The sequence below is a fragment of the Echiichthys vipera genome (assembly GCF_963691815.1).
Source record: "Echiichthys vipera genome assembly, chromosome: 1".
NCBI classification, from domain to species: domain Eukaryota; kingdom Metazoa; phylum Chordata; class Actinopteri; order Perciformes; family Trachinidae; genus Echiichthys; species Echiichthys vipera.
Window position 1 is genome coordinate 11,272,184 of NC_139826.1, and position 24,487 is coordinate 11,296,670.

Below are 24,487 nucleotides of genomic sequence, written 5' to 3' on the forward strand. Positions count from 1 at the left end.
GTATCAAGACTTTACTGTACTAAGTGTATTTATTTGGTGAAACATGGAAGCTTTATATAGAACATTTATACAATCACTACAATTTCAACATCAGTGTCACCAATTCAGTATCTGACCAAATGTCTCTCCTTCTGTTCTTGAGTTATGGACAGAGACATTATGATTTCACCTTTTAGATATTAACTGTCATCACTTTATTATTTTGTTCTATTAAACATGTGTGGGACATTTTGCCATAATTGGTGTGGTAATTCTTGAGCTGTCAGCGGCGCGCAGGCATGAAAAGTACCTTATCGTCCAGGCAGGTTGTGGACAGGTCTTGTCTACTTCCAGACAGCTGAGGATGGAAGGACAGAGAGAGTGTATTGAGATAAATCATTTATTGCATTGTCTTGCAGTGTAGTGTGATGGCATTGTATGTGTGCTTTACCCTGTGGACAGAAGGTGAACTTATGCTCCGTCTGTTGCTCTTCCCTCGGCTCGTCAGTTGCTCCTTTACTGCCACCTCCTAAAAACACACAGCACATTTTCAGCACATTAGGACATTAGGAAAAAGTAGTGGAAATACAATCTTTTGACTGCTGTGTGATAAAACTTCACATAATCTTTATGACTGCTTGCCTGCCTAGCATCAATGGATCTGATTTATGTCTGCTTCACCAACCTGTCTGAGTCTATCCAGAGTCAGGATGTTCTCCAGACTGAGGACACTGCGGAGGTATTTCTCAATTGCCGCCTCGTCATCAGCTGATTGGCTGTTGTGTGCGCTGGCGGCGAGGTTGGCCAGCATCTCCCTGTCCTCTGAACCAGGGGCATCCTAAAAAAACATCAGAAGATTAATGTTTAGTGATCTGCTAAAGGTTTCTCGGGCAAAACTCTAAATGTCTGATTTTTCCCCTGGCCTTACCCCAGGGATGTTGGAGACCACTTCGAAGGTGAGCCCACAGCCAGGTATGGTGCTGCGTGTGGACATCCTCTTGAGAAAGTTGTGTGCAAAACCCTGGCGGCCCGGGTTAACATTGACACAGATCCTCTTTCTCAGGACCAGCTGCATGTCGGCAGGGTGGCTGAGCTGAACCACCACTCGAACTGTCAGGTATACCCGCTGCTCCGGCCATGCTCCCCCACGGCTGAGCTGAGGGCACTCATGGACGGTAGAGTCCCAGGATGCCTCTGCTTTGACCTGCAGGGTCAACAAACGCAATTTAACGGTTTCTCTAATGGAGAATTTTCTTTAAGAAAAAAAGAAAATGCTCACGCAGGTCCAGCCTCACCTCTCCATCGTAGTGTTTGACGATCTGCAGGTCAAAGAAGTCGTCCTCATCTTCCCCACTCAGGGTGGCATCCCATCCTCCGGCCTCAGGAACCTCAAACTGGTCTTGAGAGCTGAGGTCATCAGCTGGGAAAACCAGTAGAAAACATTGTAAATTAGCCTGTGAGTAGAAAAACACGTGAGCGAGCATACATTATTTAGCAAAGAAGTGACTTACGTTTGAGGTTCAGGAAGAGGACAGGAGTATGAGTCTCCATGCCTGGCAGAGGGACCCTGTGAATAAACATCCGTCACACTGTGCTCAACAAACATGCTTGTCTGTCTCTCACAGAAGTCGAGTTTAGGCAATCACAATGAAATATTAAATAAAATCAGAGACACACACACTTCCATTGTGACATCGGTCATACCATTCAGCAGGTGCTCCAGGAATGCCGCTGCCAGCAGAGGGCACCATGACAGCATTTCTCTCCTCCGTCAGAGTCAAGCGCCACTCCAGCAGCTGGGCCTCTCTCTCAACGTCATCCTCTGTCTTTTCTGTACACACAACACTCAAACTTTAAACACAAGCTGTATCACCACAACCCTGGGAGAGGCCAGTGTTACAGATTATGTTTTAATCGTGTATTTATGAATGTTTGCATACTCGTGTGTGTGCGTGTGTGTTAAGGCATTACCTGCTTTGCTGACCAGGCTCTGCAAGTGCTGGTCGAGGTATTCCTGTCTCTTGGTGAGAGCAGCTAACCACTGCCGCCGCAAACGTTCCAGGTCCCTTTCCTGTACAATAAACCCGTCAGTTAATCATCTTCAGTTTCAGGTGACTCGTAAGTCAATATAAGACTTAGTGAAGCAGGCAAACAGACAGCAGACAGAGCTGTATTACATTGATCTACCTGATAACTGTCCATCTCATCTCCTTCCTGGTTTGTTGTGGTGTTCCTGATCTCCACACAGCCTACTGACACTGCGAGCAGTATTTCTGCTATCAGAGGCATGGTGCCGGAGTCCTGAACTGAACGCACGTCAACCTGGATTCGCCTCGACTGACCCTGAAGACAGGATATTAGTGTGAGAATATTTAGAATTTTTAGAAGTTGGCCTTTTCAGATGAAGTTCGCTAGTTCCACCCGCTGTGACCAGGCTGACTGTGGTTGTGTTAGGGCTTATTCCTACCTGCCGAAGCTGGAAGATCCCCCCTGTCCGAACATCTCTAGCAGGAACAACTTCCACTGGGACAAAGTCTCCGTTGTCGTTTATCTCCAGGATTTGAATCCACAGCTCCAGGCGACGAGTTACTTCACTCCACCTATAAAAATGAACACTTATCAGCACTTCGGGGCAACAGCATTGCATTGGATTTTCATCAGTTCCTGGAAAGCAAAGACAAATGCAAAGTGTGTTTACCTGTCTCGAAGCGTGCGTGTCTTGGCCTGGATGATACTGAGATCCCACAGGGCGGGGTTTCTTCCTGCATCAGCCTGTCTGTGTCCAAATACTTCAATGGCAACTGCCCCTTCAGTCAGGTATTCGATAAAATCCTCTGATACCGACACTGCCACCTCCTAAAGGGCCAAAGAAAGATCAGTCTTATACCAACAACATATACCTGACCAGTCCCTCCCAGCAACTTTTATATAAAGAATTGTTCAACACAATAGCAATTAAACCCAAAATGAGTTCATTAAAGCATTAAATCTTGACTTTTGATCCACCGCCTCCCTCCCAGGCTTCACCTTGCAGCTGTCAAACACCACCATGCAGTGTGGGTCCTTTGTGCTGGGCGACGAGGACGATGGATCTACTTCAGGAGCCACGATTATGGGCTCAGGCTGGTCCCAGAATGAATACTGACAGAAGACAAAGTTGGACAAGAACTGGGGAAGACCAGTAGCCTGCAGGATCTTAATCTGTATAAGAACACATGTCAAAAGTGAGTCAAACATTAACACATATCTTCTCAGGCTATTAGGTACACTAAGCTAAAAACTAAAGCAGTCTAATACAACATTCCTGCAATAAGTCCCATTTGAGTTTAACGATTTTAAACTAGTGACTGACCCAGGTCTGCATAACAGAGATAATGTGCCAGTCACTGATGATCTGTGTGTCTTACCATGCAGACCAGTTTACGATCCTGGACCTCACTGTCTTGGTTGTTGTCGGCTTCATCTCCTCCAGCCATGTTGTCCTCTAATCCCCCTCCAACCCTCACCACCTCCACATGAAGACGGCCAGCAACCTGACCACAGGAGAGGAGAGGCAAAACATAAAAAACACCTCTAACCAATCCATACCTATGTCTGTCTACTCAAGGCTTTGTCTACCGTGCTCCGATTCTCATGTCAAAGAGATGGACATTCAGGACAACAGATGCAAATAAGAGGTAGAGATGCAAATAACTTCAATAACCATCGAGACGACCTACCTCCCCCTTCTGGTTGATGATGGGAACAGCGTACTGCAGCTTAACATCATAGAAGAGACAGGAAAGGAAGACATTTGCAACTCCGATCAGACTGTGGTTTTCCTGCTCGTCAAAGAATGGGTCTGCTCGACGGAAATATGAGCGCATCATCTGAACAAGGAAAAAAAGGAGAATGTGGAATACAACACAGGAGCACCTTTTTTTTTTTACTGAGAAGTTTTAACCACAAGAATAATTTATGATTCCGTTAGCTGACCAAAGGGTTAATATTTGTCCTTTACTGTATTTGTTAGTTCTGTTTACTGACTGACAGGGCTTGCTTAGTGCCCTGGCAGGGTTTTTGTGAGACTTTACACAGCAAATTGGTCAAGCTAACTCACTGGGTTGTCTTGGTGATGGATGTTGTAGTCCTGCCACTCTTGGTACAGCTCTCTCATGTCAACCAGACGGTTCTCCATCTTCTCTAAACTCCAGATCTGCTTCCCTCGACACCGACGTCGAACCTGAATTGCAGGTTCACTGAGCACTGCATCCCTCTACACAAAGACACACACACACACACACACACATAATAATTGGTAAAAATAGAAGACAGGAAATCTGTGCATTAGTGTGCTGGTGTGTGAGACAGACCTTGCGATTTGCGTTGAGGTTGTCCGATGGGATCTGCAGAGTGACTCTGTACTCGGTGTGTCGCTCCAGCTCCTCAGAGATGAAACAGGCTTCTTGCACCAGAAGGTTGGCCCTCACTATCTGCTCCCTCAACCGCCGCAGACTCCTAACCAACAACACCTCTCTGAAGGACAGAGGAGGTGGCAGAGAAGAAGAGGTCAAGGTAATATAAGGAGGTGTTTAGTTTGCATTTATAGCCACAGTAACATAAAACGCGTGCGCACACACACACACGCACGCACGCACACACGCACACACGCACACACGCACACACGCACACACACACCTGTCCTCATTCCACTGCCTCAGTCTGCTCTGAGCGCTGGTTGAATGACTCATCCCTCCCATACTGAGTCTCTCCAGGCTGCGGTAGTGAGACTGCTGTCCTGGACCTTGCTGGCCAGACGCCGGCCCTCCAGAGGTGCCGGTGGACAGACGGTCCGGGCTCAGCTTCTTGCGCAGCTGCTGGAGTTCCAGCTCGTACATTTGTCTCTGTCGCTCCAGAGCAGAACGCTTCTCTTCTTCATGCTGCCTCTCCAGAGACTGCAGGACTGCTTGCATGGGGTCTAACAAGTCACATAGAGCAGTCAGAAAACACAGACGGGAGAATAAACTCACCTATGTTCTTGTTTAAGCAGATTATAGATATATAACTTTCCTTCACGCATACTTACCATTATTGCCCAGGGCCTTCATCATGACCTCTGTCTGGGCAAACTCATAGGAGAAGCTGACTTCACTGGACACTTCGCTGGCCGTGTCCCCATCTGCATCCAGCTGCTCACTGCTGCCACTGTTCTTCATCACGCCACCCTCACCCTCTTCCTCATCAGCTCCACGAGAGCGCCGTTTAGGCAGGTTGATCCTGCAGGTAGGATGTGCAGTTAAATGACTGTAATCTTTGGCATCAGTTGGTTGATTTGCAATAACTTAATTGTCAGTGACTAGGGAATTTTATCTTAAATCATTCCTGCTGGGAGCTGCTACAGGACACTGATAGGAAGTGATGCAACTTTGAGATTAAGAGGAACTGGGTGTAATCAAACAAAAACTTCAACAAACTGACTAAAAATAGAACATAATATAAAAGATTTGTGTATTTAAAGCAGGTGCAAATTACAAAATTATTTATGGAAATATTGAGTAATGTTTTATCATATGAAAAAGTATGAGGGACAAATATTTAAACCTACAAACATTGGATGTGTATAAAATTACCTGAAGAAGTGGTTGTTTCCCCAGAAGATTCGGTCACCATGGTGAAGCTGCAGAGCGCTGGTCACTGGGGACCCATTAACACACGTCCTGTAACACAACAAAGACAGCAATGACAGGATTTACTGTTAAAAACAGATGCAACAATGTCTCAAGTGGTAAAAGAATTCTTAACTCTCATGCTGAAGGTGTGTGTTATCATCACTCAGCAGGGACTTTGGGTCTGATGTTTGTGCTCCTTACCTGGCATTGCGGTAGGGGGTGAGGACGACTGCAGTATCCGCCGTAATGTCGATGACACAGTGCTCTGCCTGGATACCCATCCCGCACAGCTGGATGTCCTGAGAGTCTGCCGAGCCCACCTTTGTGTGTTCCTGAGACACAACGTTATCAGCTGAGAGTCGGACAATTAAATAAATGTGACAGGGTCAAGCCTACTGGAGCAAAGCCTACACAAGAGCAAAGCCTACAAGTTTATAAAGTGTATCCAGTTTTGTCAGAATTGCAATTACTGACCCTTTATTTGCCCCTGAAGTTACAGTCTTTAGGGATGCACAATATATGGGCAATCATATCGGTATTGGCCGATGAGCAAAACTGGTCTGATGTGAACAACCGATGATTATTTCCATCTGGGTGCCGTTGTGCGTGTCAGGGCGGTGCTGGTATGTGTGGATATGACTTTATCTGTTCTCTTCGGGCCTATAAAACACCAACTTGATTGTTTTTTCTTTAAAGTAGTCTTCTGCTTTAAAATTTGGTATAATTCCTGTCTTGAGGCTTTTCCAACACACAAAACATTTTTTTTCCAAAGGCACCCACTGTCAGATGACAACTGACTCAGAAAATGCGACTTCCTTTTTTAAAAATCATATCGTGTGCATGTGTAAAGATTTGAGTTGAGATTAGTTAAAATTGAATGAGATCATAGTAATAGGTCCAATAAACTCTCCCAGCCTGGTTTACAGCAAACATGGTCCCCTCACTAAAAATATGAAGCTGACTGCCTGAAGACATGGCGAAATATTTGATTCAGATCTCTGTTTTGATGCTCAATCACGCTTCATTCAGCTTAAAAATACGATATTTTCTGTCTCCCGATTTTCACAGGGTTGTCATGCACTTTTACAGACTCCAATTGATGCCCAGTGCTGCCGCCCACATTTTATATTCGACAACAGCATCCTCATTCATTATTTCATAAGCTTCTTCTGTCAAGTTTATAACTTAAGTTTTTAGTTTTGCTGCAAAAAACCATAGTTGGTAACTTTCTATAAAAAGTTTTAAATATTTGATGAAACTGTCACTATACCCCGACAGCACAATGAGAGAGAAAAAGTATAGTCTCTGAAACAGTATCAATGAGTGCTCATGAACTCCGATTAAACTGTGAAGCTAGGCAGCACTGATCAAATATAAATCAATATTCTGTTACTTTAAGTTTCCAACTTCAGCTTTAAAGGGATACTTTGCCATGACCCAGGGCTGGATTTAAATCAGCCGTGTGGCAGAATACAGTACAACGTTTAAAAAGCAACATAGCCTACAGGGACTGGTGGAGGGACTCTCAACTGTCTGTGGGGATGTAGGTCTCTCAAGTGCAGTAAAATGGATTAATATAAAATAATAAAGTAAAAATAATTAATTTGGATGGGTGGTGGGTGGGTGAATGAATGATTTAAGAGTACACAAACAGATTCATCAGAGCAGATCTGTGCAACTCTAGTCAAGATGTAATGTTTAAAGGTCAGATGGCATGTAAACTGTGTCAAACAGACGGTGAACTCAAAATTTAATCTGTGTTTCCACCAACACGTTTCTGGATATTTATGTCCTGGGGATACCTTTCCATTAACTCTAAAATCCCTTCAGCTCATTGTTGTTTGTGTTTCCGTAGCGATCTAAAGACTTGTGAAGATTAGGAAAATTATTCTGCTGACGTATAAAGAAGCACCATGACGGGATGAGGGCTGCTGGTGGTTGAAGTTGTAAACACACTCTGCAGTCTGCAGTTCATTGTGCATGTCCGTTTCATCTAAAAATACAAAAAATGGTTTCACTTCGACAATAACTGCAGCACGTCAATTGTAATGAATGAAATGCAGAGGAGGAAACTAAGGGCTTCTGTCTCCACAGTAAATCCACTGTTCAGTTCAGAAAATAATGTTTTATTTCTTTAATGCATCTCTCGCACTCTCTCTCTCTCCTCACCCAAGCTCAACATACTAGTCTGTGCAGGCTGTAGTTCACAGGGCACGTTCACTCTCTATCTTTTCTAAAATCAGTTAGGAAGCCGACAGCAAAGCCTTACTAATGTTCTCAAACCAAGAAAAATGCCCCCCCCCCCCCGCCCTAAATCGTTACTAGAGTACTTCATTGTTTAATGAATTAAGCACTACACTAGTTGAAGCATCAGTGCTGGGTGTGTTTGACCAGTCAGTGATGGTCCTCCCTTTTGCACCCCGCCCTTCCAGTACTTGGTATTGTGTGAAAATAGGGAAAATAAGTAACAAGACATAAAATAAAGCATGATGAGTGTATGTATGTGCATGTATGTGCATGTGTGTGTACCTTTAGGTAGTACACCAGCAGTTCATTGAGGGCAGGATCGGCGTTAAGGTTGACAAGAAAACTCTTATCATCTCCAACTTTAATCCCTGAAGACTGGAGAGAAATACCCAGACTCTCTAACTGCTTCTGGCGCTCCTATAAACCCACAGAGACAAAGATCTTATTCACACAGCGTATTATCCAATATCTAAAAATTCTTGGGTTTTACAAGAATGTGACAAATCAAGCCAGGGGTGATTATGTATATTACTTAATATGTGTGGTTTAATAATCATATGTGCGGTTTCATTACTTTCAGAACGCCTGTGCGTCTTACCTGTGCAATCTCCTCAGTTTTGCGAAGCTTCTCCTCCCAGGTGATGGTCATCTCTTGAATCAACTTTTCTGACTCTTCCAGACGGTCTTTCAGCTCTGGAGCTTTCAAAGACTGGAGGAAACAGCAGATTAGATGAGTACGGGAAAGCAGAGACTTCTCCGTGCTGATTTTGAAGATTCTGAAGATAGCTCACCTCTGCCTGAGTCAGTTGTACTCGTAGTTTCTCTACTTCCTCCCGCAGTTCCCTGATGATGCGAGCGTTGGGGTCTTCGTTAACAACAGCATGGTTAACAATGCTCTTTGCTCGGTCTGCATAGCGCAGCGTCGATAGCGTCTCCTCGTAGTTGTCTGCTGCTGGACTTACAGTCGCAACCATCGCTGTGCGACTGTTGCCACCCAGACAGTCCTGGAAGAATGCAAATACGCAAGAAAGAGAGTGAAAGGAGGAGAGAGATGTAGAGATAAATGATGAGAAAATAAAGAGCACTGGTGATCAAATGGTGGTTATTGTGTATGTACCTTCAGTAGCCATGTCAGAACAGAGTCTCTGTAAGGAACAAACTTGTTCTTGTTCTTTGCTGTTCCCTGTTCAGCGAGCGCCGAGATCACCAGGCCCAGCGTAGTGAGAGACCTGACAAACACACAAAAACACTAGGGTCAAGTGCTTTCTATTTCATTTCATGAATCTGTTCAAGGGTTGGTATCACAATTATTTGTGTGTTAGGATTACTGAAACGATCGGCACTCATCATTCAAAGTATTAATTTAACAGCACACATATATTTGCTAAGTAAATAAATAGTAGAGTAATGGAGTCATGAGCAGAGAATCTGCCTCTGTGTCTTTTGTAATCTGAGTTTCTATTTGTTTTGGTGGCATAGTGCATGTTAGTGCATATGGTCATGAAAAACGCTGTTATTTCACCTAATGGCGAGCGGACGATGATAGCGGTGTGGACGCAATTCCAGCCCATTTTTTTGGTTTAGTATTTCAAGTACAGCTCCCTTAATGTCAAGCTTGTTTCAAGAGCTTTCCCAGACACGTTCACTCACTATACATATACATAAATGAACACTGGAGATCAAAAATAGAGAACAAATTATTAATACTCGATTTATTATGAAATATTGTTGTTGTTTTTTATTGTTCAGAATTTGATACAATATCAGCGGTGGCTATACCACTGCTATACTAGCATGTGTTTTTTAAATTAAAAAGGCACTTAAACCAATCCCTTTATTTTGAGAAAAAAAAAAGAATAAGAACATTAACCATTGTGTCAGAACATTGTGAACAATGTTTTCTTAGGGCTATAGGATTCAAAAATGAACAGGCAGAACATCACATACATCACATCACAAACTAGTTTGTCAGTTTTTCTTGCGAAAGAAATTAACACTGCCAGGGAAAAAAACATGGAGTTAAGACTCCCATAAACAGCCTGATGGGGAAAACACAATCATGGGCTTAAATGCATGTGTGTGTGTTTGTGTGTGTGTGTGGTTGTTCAACTGCGTACTTGTTGATGTTGCTTCCCTCCTTTAGGCGTTCCCCTGCTGCACCAGTCTTTGCTGCTCTCTCACTTCCAGCCAAGTCTACTAAACTCAACCGACTCACCTTCTCTCCACTCGTCTGCAGAAAAAGACACAGAAAGAAAGTCGGATTATTGTTTCATTCTCTACAGTATATCCAGCTGGTAAACTCACAACTTGCATATCCCTCTTTTTGAGATTAATGCCCTGCTTGGTGGGAAAAGGAGAACTTTGTCCAAACTATGTTAATTTTAATGCTGGCAGTATTTAACATTCGGTCATATTGTCCACAATTAATTACACCAACAATCTCCAGAATGACTCAGATGGGATGCATGTTTTTTCATGGCAATAACAGCTGTTATAAGTTCCACTGTCAAAATTTCCTGTTTGTCTTGTAGCAAAATGCACCATACAGTTAATTTCTGTCTAGTGCAAAGTGCAACCAGCTTTTGTCCCCCTCTTATTATCTCCTTACTGAATGTTCACCAGCTTGTCATATTCAGGGTGGCCAGCCATGACAACAAACACTGCAATGTGCAGCCTGGCCTAGGACGGACAAATGTCTTGGAGCTGAAGTCTAGGACACTTAGGACACGTGCAGACGTGATTTAAAAAAGCCCACCTCTCCCAAACAGTCCATGGCCGGCAAGCTGGCCGCAGCTAGGCGCGGTGCGGTTGCACTCACACTGGTCAGACGAATTAGACTTTACCCGTAAAACCTGTTTGGGCACGGTACGGATGGACAGTCTGAGTGCGCCCTGACTGTACTAGTGCAGAGCCTGTGTTTGGCGGGCCTGTTTGGGACAGGCTGCTGGCAGCGTTGTCGGGGTGTAATATGTGAAGGACAGTCATAGATGCATACATACATAGACAGCTTGCTTCCTTTATAGTTAGATGCTGTTGCTAAAGAGTCATCTATTGGCCAAATGGCACCAAATTTGTAGGGAACAGTCAGACATGATATCTACATGTCCAAATGTGGTTACAAAAGCACAAAGCATTCAGTATATATGACATTTTTTGTAATATAAACCCTGCCCACAGCATTTGAGCAAACGTTAAACTTTATTTTGGCGGAAAATCTATCAATATGCAAATGGACGTGGCCAATATGGAAAGATCTGTCTGGACCCACAGAATCCAGGAAAAAAATTATTTTGTTTGGGAGACTTACAGTACGGTTTAAAATGTATAGTTTGACACTGCACTCCCCTGGTCTCCAGCAATACATCTACCAAGTGTGATGTAGATCTGATGGACAGTTTGAGAGATATGTGAATAACAGTCTCACACACGGACAGAAATTCCTTGCTTTATAGCTAGATGCTGATCTGGATTTGCTGAACATTCCTGAAAGCAGAGTCGTACATCCACATGAGGTCTGACAGGACTCTGATGGCTCATTAATCAGCAAGGAGGCACTACATTAAGGCAGTCCCTGCTGGGGATTTCAGCAGCTTTCAACTGATTTACCAGCATGACAGCACCAGACAACCCAGAAATAAACAACAAGGTGTTTGGCTTCATCAGAGAGCTCCCCTCATCAATTTGCTCTGACTTGGCTGGAAGCTTTTTTCCACTCGTGTTCAGAGGACCCTCTCTGTGCTTTCTCTGATTCTACCAACCAGGTAATGCCAAAATGCTTTGTTAGACTTTTTCTCCCTGGCTTTCAATTCAGGCTGAGCAAGACACCCTTTCATTGCACTTTTCTTATTGTATTGTTTATTGACCTGAACAGCACTTTGGGTGACCGCTGTTTGTTTAAATGGGCTTTATAAATTAAGGCTGAGCTGAGTTGAGACGTTGGTTTCTCATCTTTAAGTGTTGGCAGGTTTCTTTGGTTTCTTCTAACAGGCTGTTGAAAGTGCGGATATCAAATTACCGTCTGGGACAGATCTACTCCTGGCCAAGCGTGAGAGGTCAGTATCTGACGGATCTTCATCTGCCACTCAGAGACAGCAGCACTCCAGCAGCTCCAGTCCTCTGTCATTACAGTGGACCTGTTCACACTATAGTACTAGAAGTGCTTTAACAAAGCCCAATACACTATCTTATCTGTGTAAGACACAAGTGAAGTGCAACCTTTTGCATAGCCAGTGTAGACAGGTGCAACATATATTGTCAGGCTCAATGTCTTTATAATAAGACTCCAAATGGAAAGAGATTTCCAATTAACGTCAGACACCAGTGAGTTGCCTGACACTGCCCAGGTCCAGTGATGCTGCCCTTCCAAGTTGCTCCTGTTATATTTTTCAGATGTGATCATCATTTAAAAAAAGTATGAAAATCAAACAGACTGAAAACACATCTTTTTAACAAATGCCTCTCGTCACCCTCTTCAAAAAGAGGGTGCAGTTTGCAGTACTTTGTGAAAATACGGGTATAGGTTTGATTACACCGGTTAAAAAAAAGAGGAAACAAAGTCTAAAGTTATCACATTCAAATCTAAGGCAAAACCTCAATCCTGAAAAGACCTGGTTGTAAGACTAACAAAGAACAACTTCAACTGCACTGATGGAGATCAACCGCAGACCAGGACTGCTTAAAAGCCCCCAGAGTAATGCAAATTATAAAAAAAAAACTAAAAAACAAGAGATTTCTATCTTGGGCAATGAGCACACAAAATCCAAAAATAGATGTTTTAAAATAGAGCCTGAAACTGCAAATACCTACTGAAGATCCAGATAGAGGGGAGGCAAAGCTGGTGACTGAACGCCAGTACAAACAGTAGAAAGCTACATCCAAGTGTAATTCTGTGATTACAGCTCCTTAGTGCAATAACCACTGACTGGATTCAAACACACAGTGCCAGGTTATGTTACCTAGTGGTGTCAGACTTGGAAATAAAGATCAGTAAAACAACTCTACTCTTCTAGAATAGGTTGACAATGTCATACATTGTACGTATAAAATAAAACAATGCAAAATAATGTTAAATATTATTCAGTAAAGCTATTTGTTTGGGAAAGCAGCCTTCTGAGTACCTTTCATAGTTAAATCTGCATGGAAAATGGGAAAAGGTACTCAATATCTGAGTCAAAACTCTTCGGCTATATCGGCTGGGCCCTTGTCTCCAACAGTCTGAATGTCAGCCCAGGATGACACACAGCATTGGTATGTTTATCCTGTATGACATGGGTCACACACTACAGTATAAGGCTGAAATGATTGTTCTGTACTTCAACGTTTAGATATAACTATCAATGCGAGCTGTACCGAGATATTTGTTCTATTCAAGTGAAGACTGAGTGTTCAAGTCTTTCTCCATCCAGCTGAACACTGGTAAATAAGCCAGACACTATTACAATGTTGCTAGTTCCTCACTCTACAGTCCAAAGGACACAGTCTATGTCAGACTTTAACCTGCACAGGCTAGTTTCCATCATAAACCTGTTCATAAAAGTCATATACAATGACTTAGAGACTGGTCCCTCTCTTTAAACAATCGTTTCTGTAAAAACTGTAAATAAAAATAATCAGATTTCTACATTTCTGCAGGCACATGACTGGTAAACCCGAACAAAACACTGAAAGGGAGAACTTTTGGTGAATACAGAAGACAGTTTCATCCAAACAGCTGTATTATGAAGCGACCACAAGCAGTGCTCGTCCTTCCAGTTTCATTGGCAGGGAAACGGTTATCTAAAAAGGAGATAAAGCTACCGTCACAGGAACACTGTGGCAGAGATCAGACTCTAACTGTTGCAGACTAATGCAGGTAAGCTCTCATTTTTTCGTTGCTAGTTTTGTTTTTAGCAATTACTTTGGTATAATTCCACACGCTTGGTGAAGCATTTAATGCTTCTTTTTTTCTGTTACTGTCCATTGCACCTCAACAAGGAAATGGTCTATTGAAAACCAAAGAAGACATTTCATACTAACAGAGTAACTCTGAAAGATACACACTTGATTTGATTAACCTAGGCTGCTGAAGCCTCGTATGAACTTCAGATGAATAACTTTTTGCACAGAACGAAGACTGTGGATAATCAAACGATAACAACAAACAAAAACTATTTCAATGTTCATTATGGTCACCTGACAAACTTTTATCAGCCATCCTACCCTTTAGTTGGGAGAATGAGCTATTCATCAAAGTAAAAGATCAGGAAAATAATCCTTAGATGCATATCTTGTTGAAAGTACATGTATGGATTGTGATTGTACAATACTGATGAATAATAGGAGAAATCGACTTTTAAATGTCTATACAGGATGATGAAGATGCAAGGAAGCATCCCAGGTTGCGGTGTAGCTCTGGTCTTTGCCCTGACTTCTGTGTCGGCTGTACATAGACTTGATTCAATCAAGGATTTAAAGCAAATCAACTTTGGCCGATCTGTACCCAAGCACAGTCTTGTGCTGCTCCACTGGTTTGCCAACGCAGTTGACATTGACGTTAACGATAACATATGGCTGAACTTTGACCCAAACAGTGGAGATTATGGCTCACATCATTATGGCAACTTTGAGGGGCTGTTGGACCCACTGCCTTGGGGAAATGGATACCAGTACTACACCGTTGGCAATCTCCATCAAAAGACGTCTGTGCCCCTTCCTCCTTATGTTGCAGAAGTGTACGTGGGAGGAAATAGAGACAGGATCATAATCCGTGTCAGGGAGCAGAACACAGGAGGGCGAGCTTTGCTAAGGATAGACCAAGTGTATATCACACAGCATTATGACACTTCTGTATATGATCCCGATCATACCTTCAGGATCACTACTAACCTCTTGAGAGAGATCAGAGAGTTTTCTGTGGGCGAACACCAGCGACCACTGTTGTATCTGAGAAACCTCTACGGAAGTAACGCTGATGATGTACACATCAGAAACAGATGGGGTGACTTCGCTTGCCTTGGACTGCTGTTGTTTATTGTGTTCAAGGAAAAGTACTCCCAAAAAACCTTCCAACTACAATCCAAATGCATACCATACGCTGATGAGGCTTCGGGGCCCTACATTGATATTGTATGTGTTTTATTATTTATCTGTTTATGTATTATTGTTTTTTTTTTCTTATAAATTGGGAACATAAGTGAGAAATGAAGGAAAGTAAAAGATACTGTCCAAAACATGGTGTGATGGTAATGCTTTTCAAGGATAATGAGTACCACGGAGCCAGGACTCATAAGTCGATTGGGAACAAATGATCAGGCAGTGACGACACCTCAGTACTCCTGAACAATGGCCAGTGGCTGTTCTGATGTAGGCTTTCTTTGTTTTGCCCCCATGTTTAACTTTATAGTGTACTTTATTATATTTATTTTTGAAAATGGTGTTCAGTTAAAATTAAGATATATTCTTAGTATGATATGCTTGTGATGAAAGACCAAATAAACTTTAAATCATTCATCTCGAACTGTGTGCCATGAAGGGCTGAGAGTCTTCAGGACATTTGGAGCTTTAGAGCACCATTTATGAAATTGTAGGTTGTTGATAATAGCAGCAATTCTTACAAAAGTATTTTAACTGAAAATAATGGCTTTTCTAGTATATTGTAATGCACTTCTCTGTATAACATGCACTTTGCATGTATAATCTAATAGTAATGACGCACTGATGATGCAGAGATAAAGAGAATGCAAATTGCACTGATGGATAAATGAAACAGGTAAGTGAAAAGCTCTCGTGTCTGTTAAGGCCAGCCATCACTGATGATGCATTAGCTGTACAAAAGAAAACAGGAGTGTATGGCATTAATGGTTTTTCATTATTTCTGTATTTGTATAGGAAATTGTGGGTTTATTAAACTATAATTATCGGTCAGACCCCTGTGACATCAGTGTGTTTATTTTAAGTTTAAGGACACTGGATGAGGATTTGAAGAACAACCAACACTGTTTTTACTGCTTATATTTACAAGTTGTTGGACCGCCATTTTGTGATGTTGTATTAAAACATTTTTTTATTGTGTTAATTTCTAGAATCGGTTGACATGATGTACAATGTATTTAAAATAACGTTCAATATTCTTTAATAGAGTTATTTGTTATGGAAAGCAGTGTTCTGAGTACCTTTGCAGTCATATTGGTGTAAAATTGGTGCACAATAGAAAAGATCTATTTTCATTCCAGCTCAAAAAAAAAAATCACTATATCAGCCACTATACAGTATATGTAATCAGTGACTTTTTCCGCTCTAAAATTGGTATCATCCCATATTAGTCGGGCCCCTATGTATGTACAATAAGTACTCTTAGGTCCTATTGAATTTGTGACATCTAGTTAGCTGATGAAATAGTAAAAAGGAGGAAACACAAGCCACGGATACATTTTCTTAACTAGGACAGATGGAACCTGGCTCAGTAACCAGATCAGCAGGCAGGATATAGAGCTACTTGGCAGCAGCTTTTAGGAACCAGCAAAGAACAAGTGTCAGGGCATCAACACATTGCTACATGGGCTAGACAATCTAGATGCCATCATGGGGGGAAAAAAAGGAAAACAATCCCCATTTTAACTCTGTACTTTTCTAAACTAAGTCACCAAAGCTTGACTGGATTTAACAAAAACAAGAACAACAAAAAAGGAGGTGGCGGCAAATGGGGGCAAAGTTCAAACTGACTGAACTAAGAGTAAAGTCTGAGTAGGACATGTTACCGAAAGGACATCCTGTGACTCATCCAGCAACAGGTTATTTCACTACCAATCATAGGTGGCTTTTTTTAACCTGTCCCTTCATCACTGTTCCTCAAACTGACAGAGCCATTAGGGGGCATAGATGAGCTCATGTGCTCATTAAAACAGAAGGCCTGCATAAACTTAATGAGGTACTGAACACTGCTTTGAGTTATCGGAGTTAGTAAATCTAATCATTTTAAGGAGGATTCATTAATCTTTAGCCCATAACCAGAGCTCCAGATATCTTTAAAAATGTATATTCTCACTTTCCATTGTTAATAAATGAAGAAATGGGTAAACACCAAATCAAGAGAGACATCTGGTTTTCATACACTCTGAATCAACTGTTGTTTTTAAAAGACTAGACGTATTTTAGTAACGCCAAATACTAAACAGCCAGAACTTTGTAAATAAGATACAAAATGAATTATCTGAACCAATTGCACTGAAATGAGGGGACATCTGGTCTGGTGGGGCTTGTGGTCAAAGAGGAGATCCCTGTGAGAATGCAAACTAATTTGAAAAATGTTGGTCCATTTTTGTGTGAGGAGACAATAAAATAAAGCACCAAAGACAAAAAAGATCCGACTCATCCAGACACAGTGCATGACAGCTCAGTGATTCACAGAGTCTATTAGCCGTTTCCTTGATGAACCTACTGAGTGACTGACTCTGGGTGTGCCTTGAAAACAGAGCAAGCGGTATCAGCTGACGAACTCAAAGTCATTCCTGTGAATTATTAACAGGATCCCCTGGTGGCGAGCTCGTCTGGAAATAAGAGAAAGGAGCAGGAGAGCCTAAGTGGGTCAGTGAGGATGAAGTATTAGTCATTTAGGTCTTTTCTTGGAGTGCCTGGTCAGACAGCTGAGCTGACATCATCCCGTTTTGTAACTACCTTTTCACCCACTGGCTGCAGGGGGTGACTGATAGACACCAGACACTGTTTACCCTGTCAAGTGTACGTAATTACACATAAACCTCTGTTCACGGTACAGACAAAAGTGTCTGAATTCTGTTGACAGAGAGGATCAAGAGGAAAAATGAAGTACTTTAACAGAAAAACACTATCACATCCAAAATGAATTCACCAGTCATTAGGATAAGAAAATGACCACAGGATGTGGCAGATGGATTCTGGGAGAACAGAAAGGGAGGGAGGAAAGGCATTTGTAGTCTGACAATGTGCAAGCTAGGATGAACTTCTAGTGCACTCTGGGTGGGTGGGGCATATTGGATACTGTAATACCAAACAACTTAGCACTAAAAAAGGTATGCCAGTCACTGAGGTCTGGCCTAGCTCCCACCCCACGCAAAAGTGGGCAGCAAGGCTCGACCCTGGCTGTTCTAGGCCAGTGAACGCTTATTATCAAATGGACTTTAACCATGAGATGTACACTTAGCCCACCACATCTCAGATATCTATTATTATTTAATGTTTCCCTTAAAAGTGATTAAAAGCTGATTGTGTGTAACCATTAACTGTACCCTGCTCCAGCGCGTATGTGTGTTATATCTTACCCCAGATTTCAAGTCTTTTAATGTGTGTGTGAGGATGATGTTGAAGACGGCGTGTGACCGACTGCTCTCCTCATTCATGTTGGTAGCAGCGACGGTCCGAGACTTATTCCCTTCTGACATCAGAGACTCAATATCCTGTCAGAACAACGGAAAAAGAACAATAAATGCACAAATAATAATAAATTATCATTTTATTCTCCCAGCAGAATAACATTTTAAGACCGTGGAGACTATTTTAGAGTATATTTGGTGAGATTATATGCATGTTTATATATTTAATGACTTCCACTGATGAGCTTCAGTCTCCTGGTAAACCTGATATAAAACTACTAAATATTATTAATTCTGACGTTTTAATTATTAGCCTCTTTCCACTGTGATTGATGGGAAAACTGTGGCCATCATGTGGGCGAAGCTGTTAAAAATCTTTAAAGTTTATAGAACAAAGTCAGAAGGAATGCAAGTGAGATGTGCCGCTCGTGTGTCTGCCGGACACTGACACACCGTTAAGAGTGACTGCCATCGGTTTTGGTAGTCGTGAATGAGAGTATCAATAAATGATAAAAGCACGGCAAGAACAACTTAAGATAAACATGTTTACCTTGTAGCTGGCCACAGCTAGTCGAGACAGACCATCCACGTAGGGCCCCAAGACTTTATGTTCCCTCACCCTCAGAGGTTGTCTTCCCCTGAATAACAAATAAAGCAGGTTCAAAACACAGACAAACGTGCTCTTGTCACTCCTAGTTAATTCATATTCATGTGATGTATTATCAGGAGTGGCAATAGGCAAAGCTGGTCTTTGCTACCACTACAACTTCCCCCAGTTCATAGAGACTTTGTTAGCACTTGGCTCTCTGACCCCAATTCAAGGTTGCTCCAGGCCAGATAACTTCATCATTCTCTGCTCCACAGCAAAGCCCACATATGGCTGTCAGATGGCCTGCTTCTCTTTGGCCCGTTTTACTGAGGTGAAAGGTCGCACAGTGAGTGAAGGTCAAAGGTTATGCTGTCTGGGGCCGCAGACACAGCCCTGTGCTCCTTATTTACTGCTGACCTGCTGCACGTGAACTGGACTCCATCAGTGACTGAAGGGTAGACACGTGACCTTTTTAGCAGCTGGTGAGACCAAAATCCACCAGCCACTTTCTCCAGTTCTACCAACTGAGATTAAAGCAAAAAACAATTCCAGATACAGGTTGTTCACCTAAAAAGTAGACTAACTTTTCACAGACAAACATTATTTACTTGCCATGACTGTTGTATTATTGTGTTCCAGCGCAAATACCAGAGTTCTCATTGGCTGCATTTGGAAATGAACCTAACCATAGCTAATTTACCACAAGTGATTTTATCTCTTCAGTTGAAGGATTTAACTGTGAAACAGCTGAAAAAAGTAATGGAAATGTAGGGGCCACAGCTACAAAGAGAAAGAAAAGTATCCTTCCTTTCATAAAAGGGTTAGAAGATTAGGTCGAGGTCATACCCTTTGGGGTCGAGCAGATCTCGGACCTTCTCGTTGTAGATCTCCATGTAGGACACCTCAACAGTGAAGCTCTCCTCCTCCCGCTGTTCCTTCTGGGTTCTGTCAAACAAAGCACTGCACAGCCGGGGAATCAGACCTGGCTGGTCCACTGAACCCATCATAGTGTACGACTTTCCTGAACCTGGTAACAACACACACACACGCACACACAGTGTCAATTGAAAGTCATTTGAATGGTGAAGATGGCAGCTGAGGCAAAACTTTGAGGAACACAATAGAGTTAGTCATGTCATTTCCACTGAGTCATCAGCTACTAAAACAACCTCTCATACACACACTTCCTTAGGTACAACTATGCAATCTAATGCAATTCAATACAACTCTGCAATACATTTTTTCTTGCCATTGTCGAAAATGTGTAAATTAAATTATATGTTTATTACTGAGGTCATAGTTAAAGGTGTTATTGTACTGGACTGGATTATAATGATCACATTTGCAAACATGAGATGAGCTTATTATTAATAACACCCCTGAATATAATTGAGTCCAGCACAACACTGTCACTAACTGGACCTCAATGCTAATACACAAAATTCAATTACAGCCTACATGACAGTGTCAAAAAAACTGGAACATTATAGCCATCCCTACAGTAGACGTGTATTGCATTAATAATAATGGCCACTGAGTGTACAACATAACAATGGGCTAATTTTACAGCCCTTCCAAGTTTGTTGACAGATCTGTAGTGTTGAGATCATGTAAACATGTGAAAACTGAAAGAAGAGAGTCTTTTTACAATGTCTACACTGGAGATGTTCCAGCCCTGTTTTTTTCAGACATCACTCATACATACACATACTGTGTGTACATCATTGCTAAGCTGTGTTTGGGTTTTAGCAACATTTTGTAGGTCTATTTTGCTTCCTGCTTTTTGGTTGCTTTCTGCATCTGAGCTTTGGCATTTTGTTCGTGCTGGAGAGAAGAGAGGTTGGCCAACCTTCCTGCCACAACACATCCACACAGACACTCCTCTCTTAATCATCATTTTAAAAGCTTCAGGGCACTCTGCTAGTGAGGACAAAGAGAAACTATTGCATGTCTTGTAGGCCCTGTTATAAAACCTATTCACATCATATTGCCAACAGAACAGTGAGATCTCATGGTAAATTACCAGTTTGTCCATAGGCAAAGATACAGGCATTGTAGCCCTGGAAGGCGTTGTGGAGAAGACTTTCCCCAAGGCACTGGAAGACCACCTCCTGACCTGGTAACACACACATGGCGAATGTTCTTCTATTTCAATTGGGAATAACAGCAGATTTAGTGATGAAATGTTAAAACTTTAATATTGTGAGCTCAGGATCAGTTAATGGACTAACCGGCAAATCTCTCCTTATCCGTCTCATCCATGGACCAGAAACAGTAATCGTAGGCAAAGACCTGGAAAGGGAAAACAGTAGCTGTATGAGTGACAACCATTTCATTCAATGCCTTTGTATGAATTCAGAATTTCTTTCAAAAGTTAAATTGTACTTGGCAGTTAACTGGGAAATATGATTTAGTTATGATCCATCTTACCAGTTAATGTTTGGTTTAATTAGCTTCAAGTGAGAAAACAATGTTAGATACAAATGGCTTTTTATTACTCATCGTTGTATAAGGTATACAGGTGGTGTATGCAGCATTATAGGAATTTTTCAGATGATGGAAAAACAGCGGTCAAAAATAAGTTTCCTAGCAAAAGTTTATTAATTAAAACCTTTCTGGTCAAAATTGTTTTTAAAACTCATGGCTTTGTATCAGTAGGGGTTTTTGTATAGAAAATGAGGCCAGGCAAAGGCTGCAATTTGACTTCCTGTCTACGTGAAAGTGAGTTAAATATTCCTCCTTTACCTAAAGACTGCTTTCTGGGATCGGAGTTAACATGTGACGTGACTTGAAGCACTAAGTTGACCTAATGTATGTGTTGGAAGAAGTTAGTTTGACCTGATAATTCACAATGGTGTATATCCAGTGAAGTGATAACGATTTGGTACTGGAACCAACAAATGTGTATTCTATGATGATACTGAAACTACTGAACATTTATTTTTCCAATGCATCTCTTCTTAAACCTTTTGGCTGGATCTACATGACTGGCCACTTGAACTTTTCTCCCAAAAATACATTGTTTATGAGTTGTTAGGGCCAAGCCCAAAGATGAGTTTCTTGTCAACAACATCCTCATTCTTGAAAAATTACATATTCACAACCCCAAGTGTATGAAGTGAAACCTTTTAATATATTTAACCAACAATTTATTTTGGATGTAAAAGCCTTTAAAGTGATGAAAAAAAGTAATCCAGCGACTTCAGTGACTTTGGGGAATTTAGGGCCGTGCTGTTTGTGTATGGATTTGGTTAATAATTATATATTTTTTTCTCTGCCAACAACTTTCTCTGCTATGATGGAGAGCCTATCGCGGATTTCACAGGCTTTCCAGTTGCTCGTCACGACAGTCGATATTTTGCTGTCTCTTGTTTCTTTGATCAGCGGGTTCCTGATTTTAAAACTCCCGGCTGTGGGACGCACAACAGTTCACGTCATTCTGCCCAAGTCACGCCTGTGCCGCCAAGCTGCATCAACTCTATTTACATGGAAATTGAGCTGCCAATATGTGTAGGGTCTAAGCTGTCACATTAGGGTGCTAAATCAGGATGGCAAAATACTGCGTACTCTGTGTGAATGCACGAACCAGGCCGCAAAAAAGGCAGCCAATTTATCGTCTTACTGTCCAGTGTGAGATGGTTGCTCCAAGTTCACAAACTGAGTCGTAGAAATGCAGCAGCTTTTCTGGTTAGCACAGATGATTGACAACCATGGAATTAGCTGTGTGTGTTTGTGTGTTGTTACCTTGGACTGGTTCCTGATGATGTCGGGTGGGTCAAGGTCCACAGCAGCATGGGGAGAGATGGGAAGATGACATTTAGTGCACATGTTACAGAGGATGCAGCATTTTAATCCATTCAGAGCAGGCTGGAGTTCACTATTGACTAAAGTCTTTGGTGCTTCAGGTTTCATCTTGTCCAGGCCCAGAATAGAACTTATTTATCCATCTATCACTGTTCGTAACTAATTACCAAGCTTCCCTCTCATTAGAAAAGAGAGGGAGCGAGTCAGAAAGAGAAATAAAAACAAGTGTGAACAGAGACAGAGAAAGACAAAGCCAGAGCTAGAGCCACCGGCCTCAGGCGTAGTCGCATTAGCACACATTTGATTCAAATATCAGCCTTGTGCGTGAGTAGCTTGTTTTAATCTTGTTCGTTTGCCACACGTCAGACCAGCTTCTCAGGGGATTTGGTCTGTGGATGTCAGGGTAGGCATCGGATTAATCTCTGTGGGCTTCATGGAGGAGCTTAGAAATAATCATTCTATTTCTATGGGGTAGACATAAAACATCTCTGGGACTGGATGAATCGTTGTGGGAATGTCTGTGTGTGGGCATATGTGTGTGGGGGACTGAGGATTGAAGTTGGCAGAGGGTTGAGGTAAGAGTGTGGTGGAATCAGATGGTGGAGTAGAGGGGTTACTGGGTTGAGGTCATGTTTAGAAATGAAAAGGAGAAAAAAAGGAAACCTGACATTTAAAAAGAGAGGGGGGTTGGCCCTGATAGCTGCGTGATCTTTTACAGAAAAACTGAGGAAACACACATGAACCCACACACGTCAGTAATCTGAGCTTCTTGTCAACAGCCGTGTCCTTTAAAACCAATCTTCTCCGCACGCAGACAGTCACTCACATCTCTGATTAGACGAATGTCAGAGCATCCAGACCAGACTAATTGATTTTAAGAAGTATGTTGTAAAATAAAAAAGCTTTTTAAAGAATAAAACGACAGGAAGTTACAGAAAGATAAACCTCTCTTCAACATCCTCTGCAAAATACAGAAAAAAATGCCACACGTAAATTACAAGATGACTAATTTTCCACATCGAATAAAACATACATTAGATAGATCTGCTGATATGATCATGTATGTCCACATACGCTTATGACTGGCCTAGAATTGACACTCACTCACACTGACTGTAACGGTTCTTGTATTTGTGCCCAACAGTCACGGTTTGGGGGTCACTGTCAGTTCTGCGCAGAAAGTTTTGTAATTAATGAATTAAAATACTCTCATAGTAATAACAGCACCGTATTTCCTTGTCCTCAATGGATACAATATTAGCTTTTGTTCTGTAGTCGAGAGTTGCAACAACACAGATCTTGATATTACAGATAGGGATCCATGATGAAGAAAATATGCAATACTGGTGAATATCATGTTTATTACCTGTGACAAATAAAACAGATATTAATGTCAGGTCTGCCTTTCTGCTGCTTTCAGTATCCTGCCAAATTTGCTCGTTGAATTAAAAAAAAAATTTAAAGGAAATTTCAATTATTTTACTGAACAAATTAAACGGAACACAAAGGGCACCATTGAAAAATATGCAGTTTTCTTCTGATGCTCTCTTTTTAACTAACTCAAAAAAGCCCTGAGAGTCTTTTACAATGTGTTTATTGCGCAAGTTGATATCATGATGGCGATAAAAAGATTTATTGTGCAGCCCTACGAGAGACATTTAAAGTTAACACCATAATCATCATAACAATCTTCATAAACTATATCTCACCTGTCCAATACGTTTAAATGTAAAAAAAAAAAAAAAAGGTAGCCTGGTTGTTGTCTGTAAATATCTGCTTCAAGCATGTAGTTGGAGAAATAGTGACGAGGGTTGGAGCTGCATTTTGTATTTTCAAGCCACCGTTTCATGAGCCAACAAATAACATATGCTAATTTCATGACAATTCCTACTCAA

At 41.7% G+C, this 24,487-nt stretch overlaps 1 protein-coding gene across 2 annotated transcripts in view; it reads right to left on the bottom strand.

Annotated features, from left to right (window-relative positions):
• The window catches only part of kif13ba (kinesin family member 13Ba), a 47,941-nt gene that overhangs the window by 5,649 nt on the left and 17,805 nt on the right, over positions 1-24,487 (bottom strand). For both annotated transcript variants that reach the window (XM_083940794.1, XM_083940795.1), the window contains exons 4-34: positions 22,533-22,545; positions 21,020-21,080; positions 20,812-20,904; positions 19,635-19,815; positions 18,750-18,837; positions 18,149-18,283; positions 9,992-10,104; positions 8,992-9,103; positions 8,666-8,878; positions 8,473-8,583; positions 8,157-8,291; positions 5,829-5,959; positions 5,589-5,675; positions 5,045-5,235; positions 4,657-4,936; positions 4,332-4,494; positions 4,079-4,234; positions 3,699-3,848; positions 3,387-3,512; positions 3,007-3,180; positions 2,678-2,835; positions 2,447-2,579; positions 2,167-2,322; positions 1,951-2,050; positions 1,684-1,810; positions 1,491-1,546; positions 1,275-1,399; positions 908-1,183; positions 665-817; positions 431-508; positions 290-337 (exon numbers count right to left, since the gene is read on the bottom strand). In XM_083940794.1, coding sequence (XP_083796920.1) covers positions 290-337; positions 431-508; positions 665-817; positions 908-1,183; positions 1,275-1,399; positions 1,491-1,546; positions 1,684-1,810; positions 1,951-2,050; positions 2,167-2,322; positions 2,447-2,579; positions 2,678-2,835; positions 3,007-3,180; positions 3,387-3,512; positions 3,699-3,848; positions 4,079-4,234; positions 4,332-4,494; positions 4,657-4,936; positions 5,045-5,235; positions 5,589-5,675; positions 5,829-5,959; positions 8,157-8,291; positions 8,473-8,583; positions 8,666-8,878; positions 8,992-9,103; positions 9,992-10,104; positions 18,149-18,283; positions 18,750-18,837; positions 19,635-19,815; positions 20,812-20,904; positions 21,020-21,080; positions 22,533-22,545 — 4,123 coding nt within the window. The remainder of the gene's footprint in view (positions 1-289; positions 338-430; positions 509-664; positions 818-907; positions 1,184-1,274; positions 1,400-1,490; positions 1,547-1,683; positions 1,811-1,950; positions 2,051-2,166; positions 2,323-2,446; positions 2,580-2,677; positions 2,836-3,006; positions 3,181-3,386; positions 3,513-3,698; positions 3,849-4,078; positions 4,235-4,331; positions 4,495-4,656; positions 4,937-5,044; positions 5,236-5,588; positions 5,676-5,828; positions 5,960-8,156; positions 8,292-8,472; positions 8,584-8,665; positions 8,879-8,991; positions 9,104-9,991; positions 10,105-18,148; positions 18,284-18,749; positions 18,838-19,634; positions 19,816-20,811; positions 20,905-21,019; positions 21,081-22,532; positions 22,546-24,487) is intronic.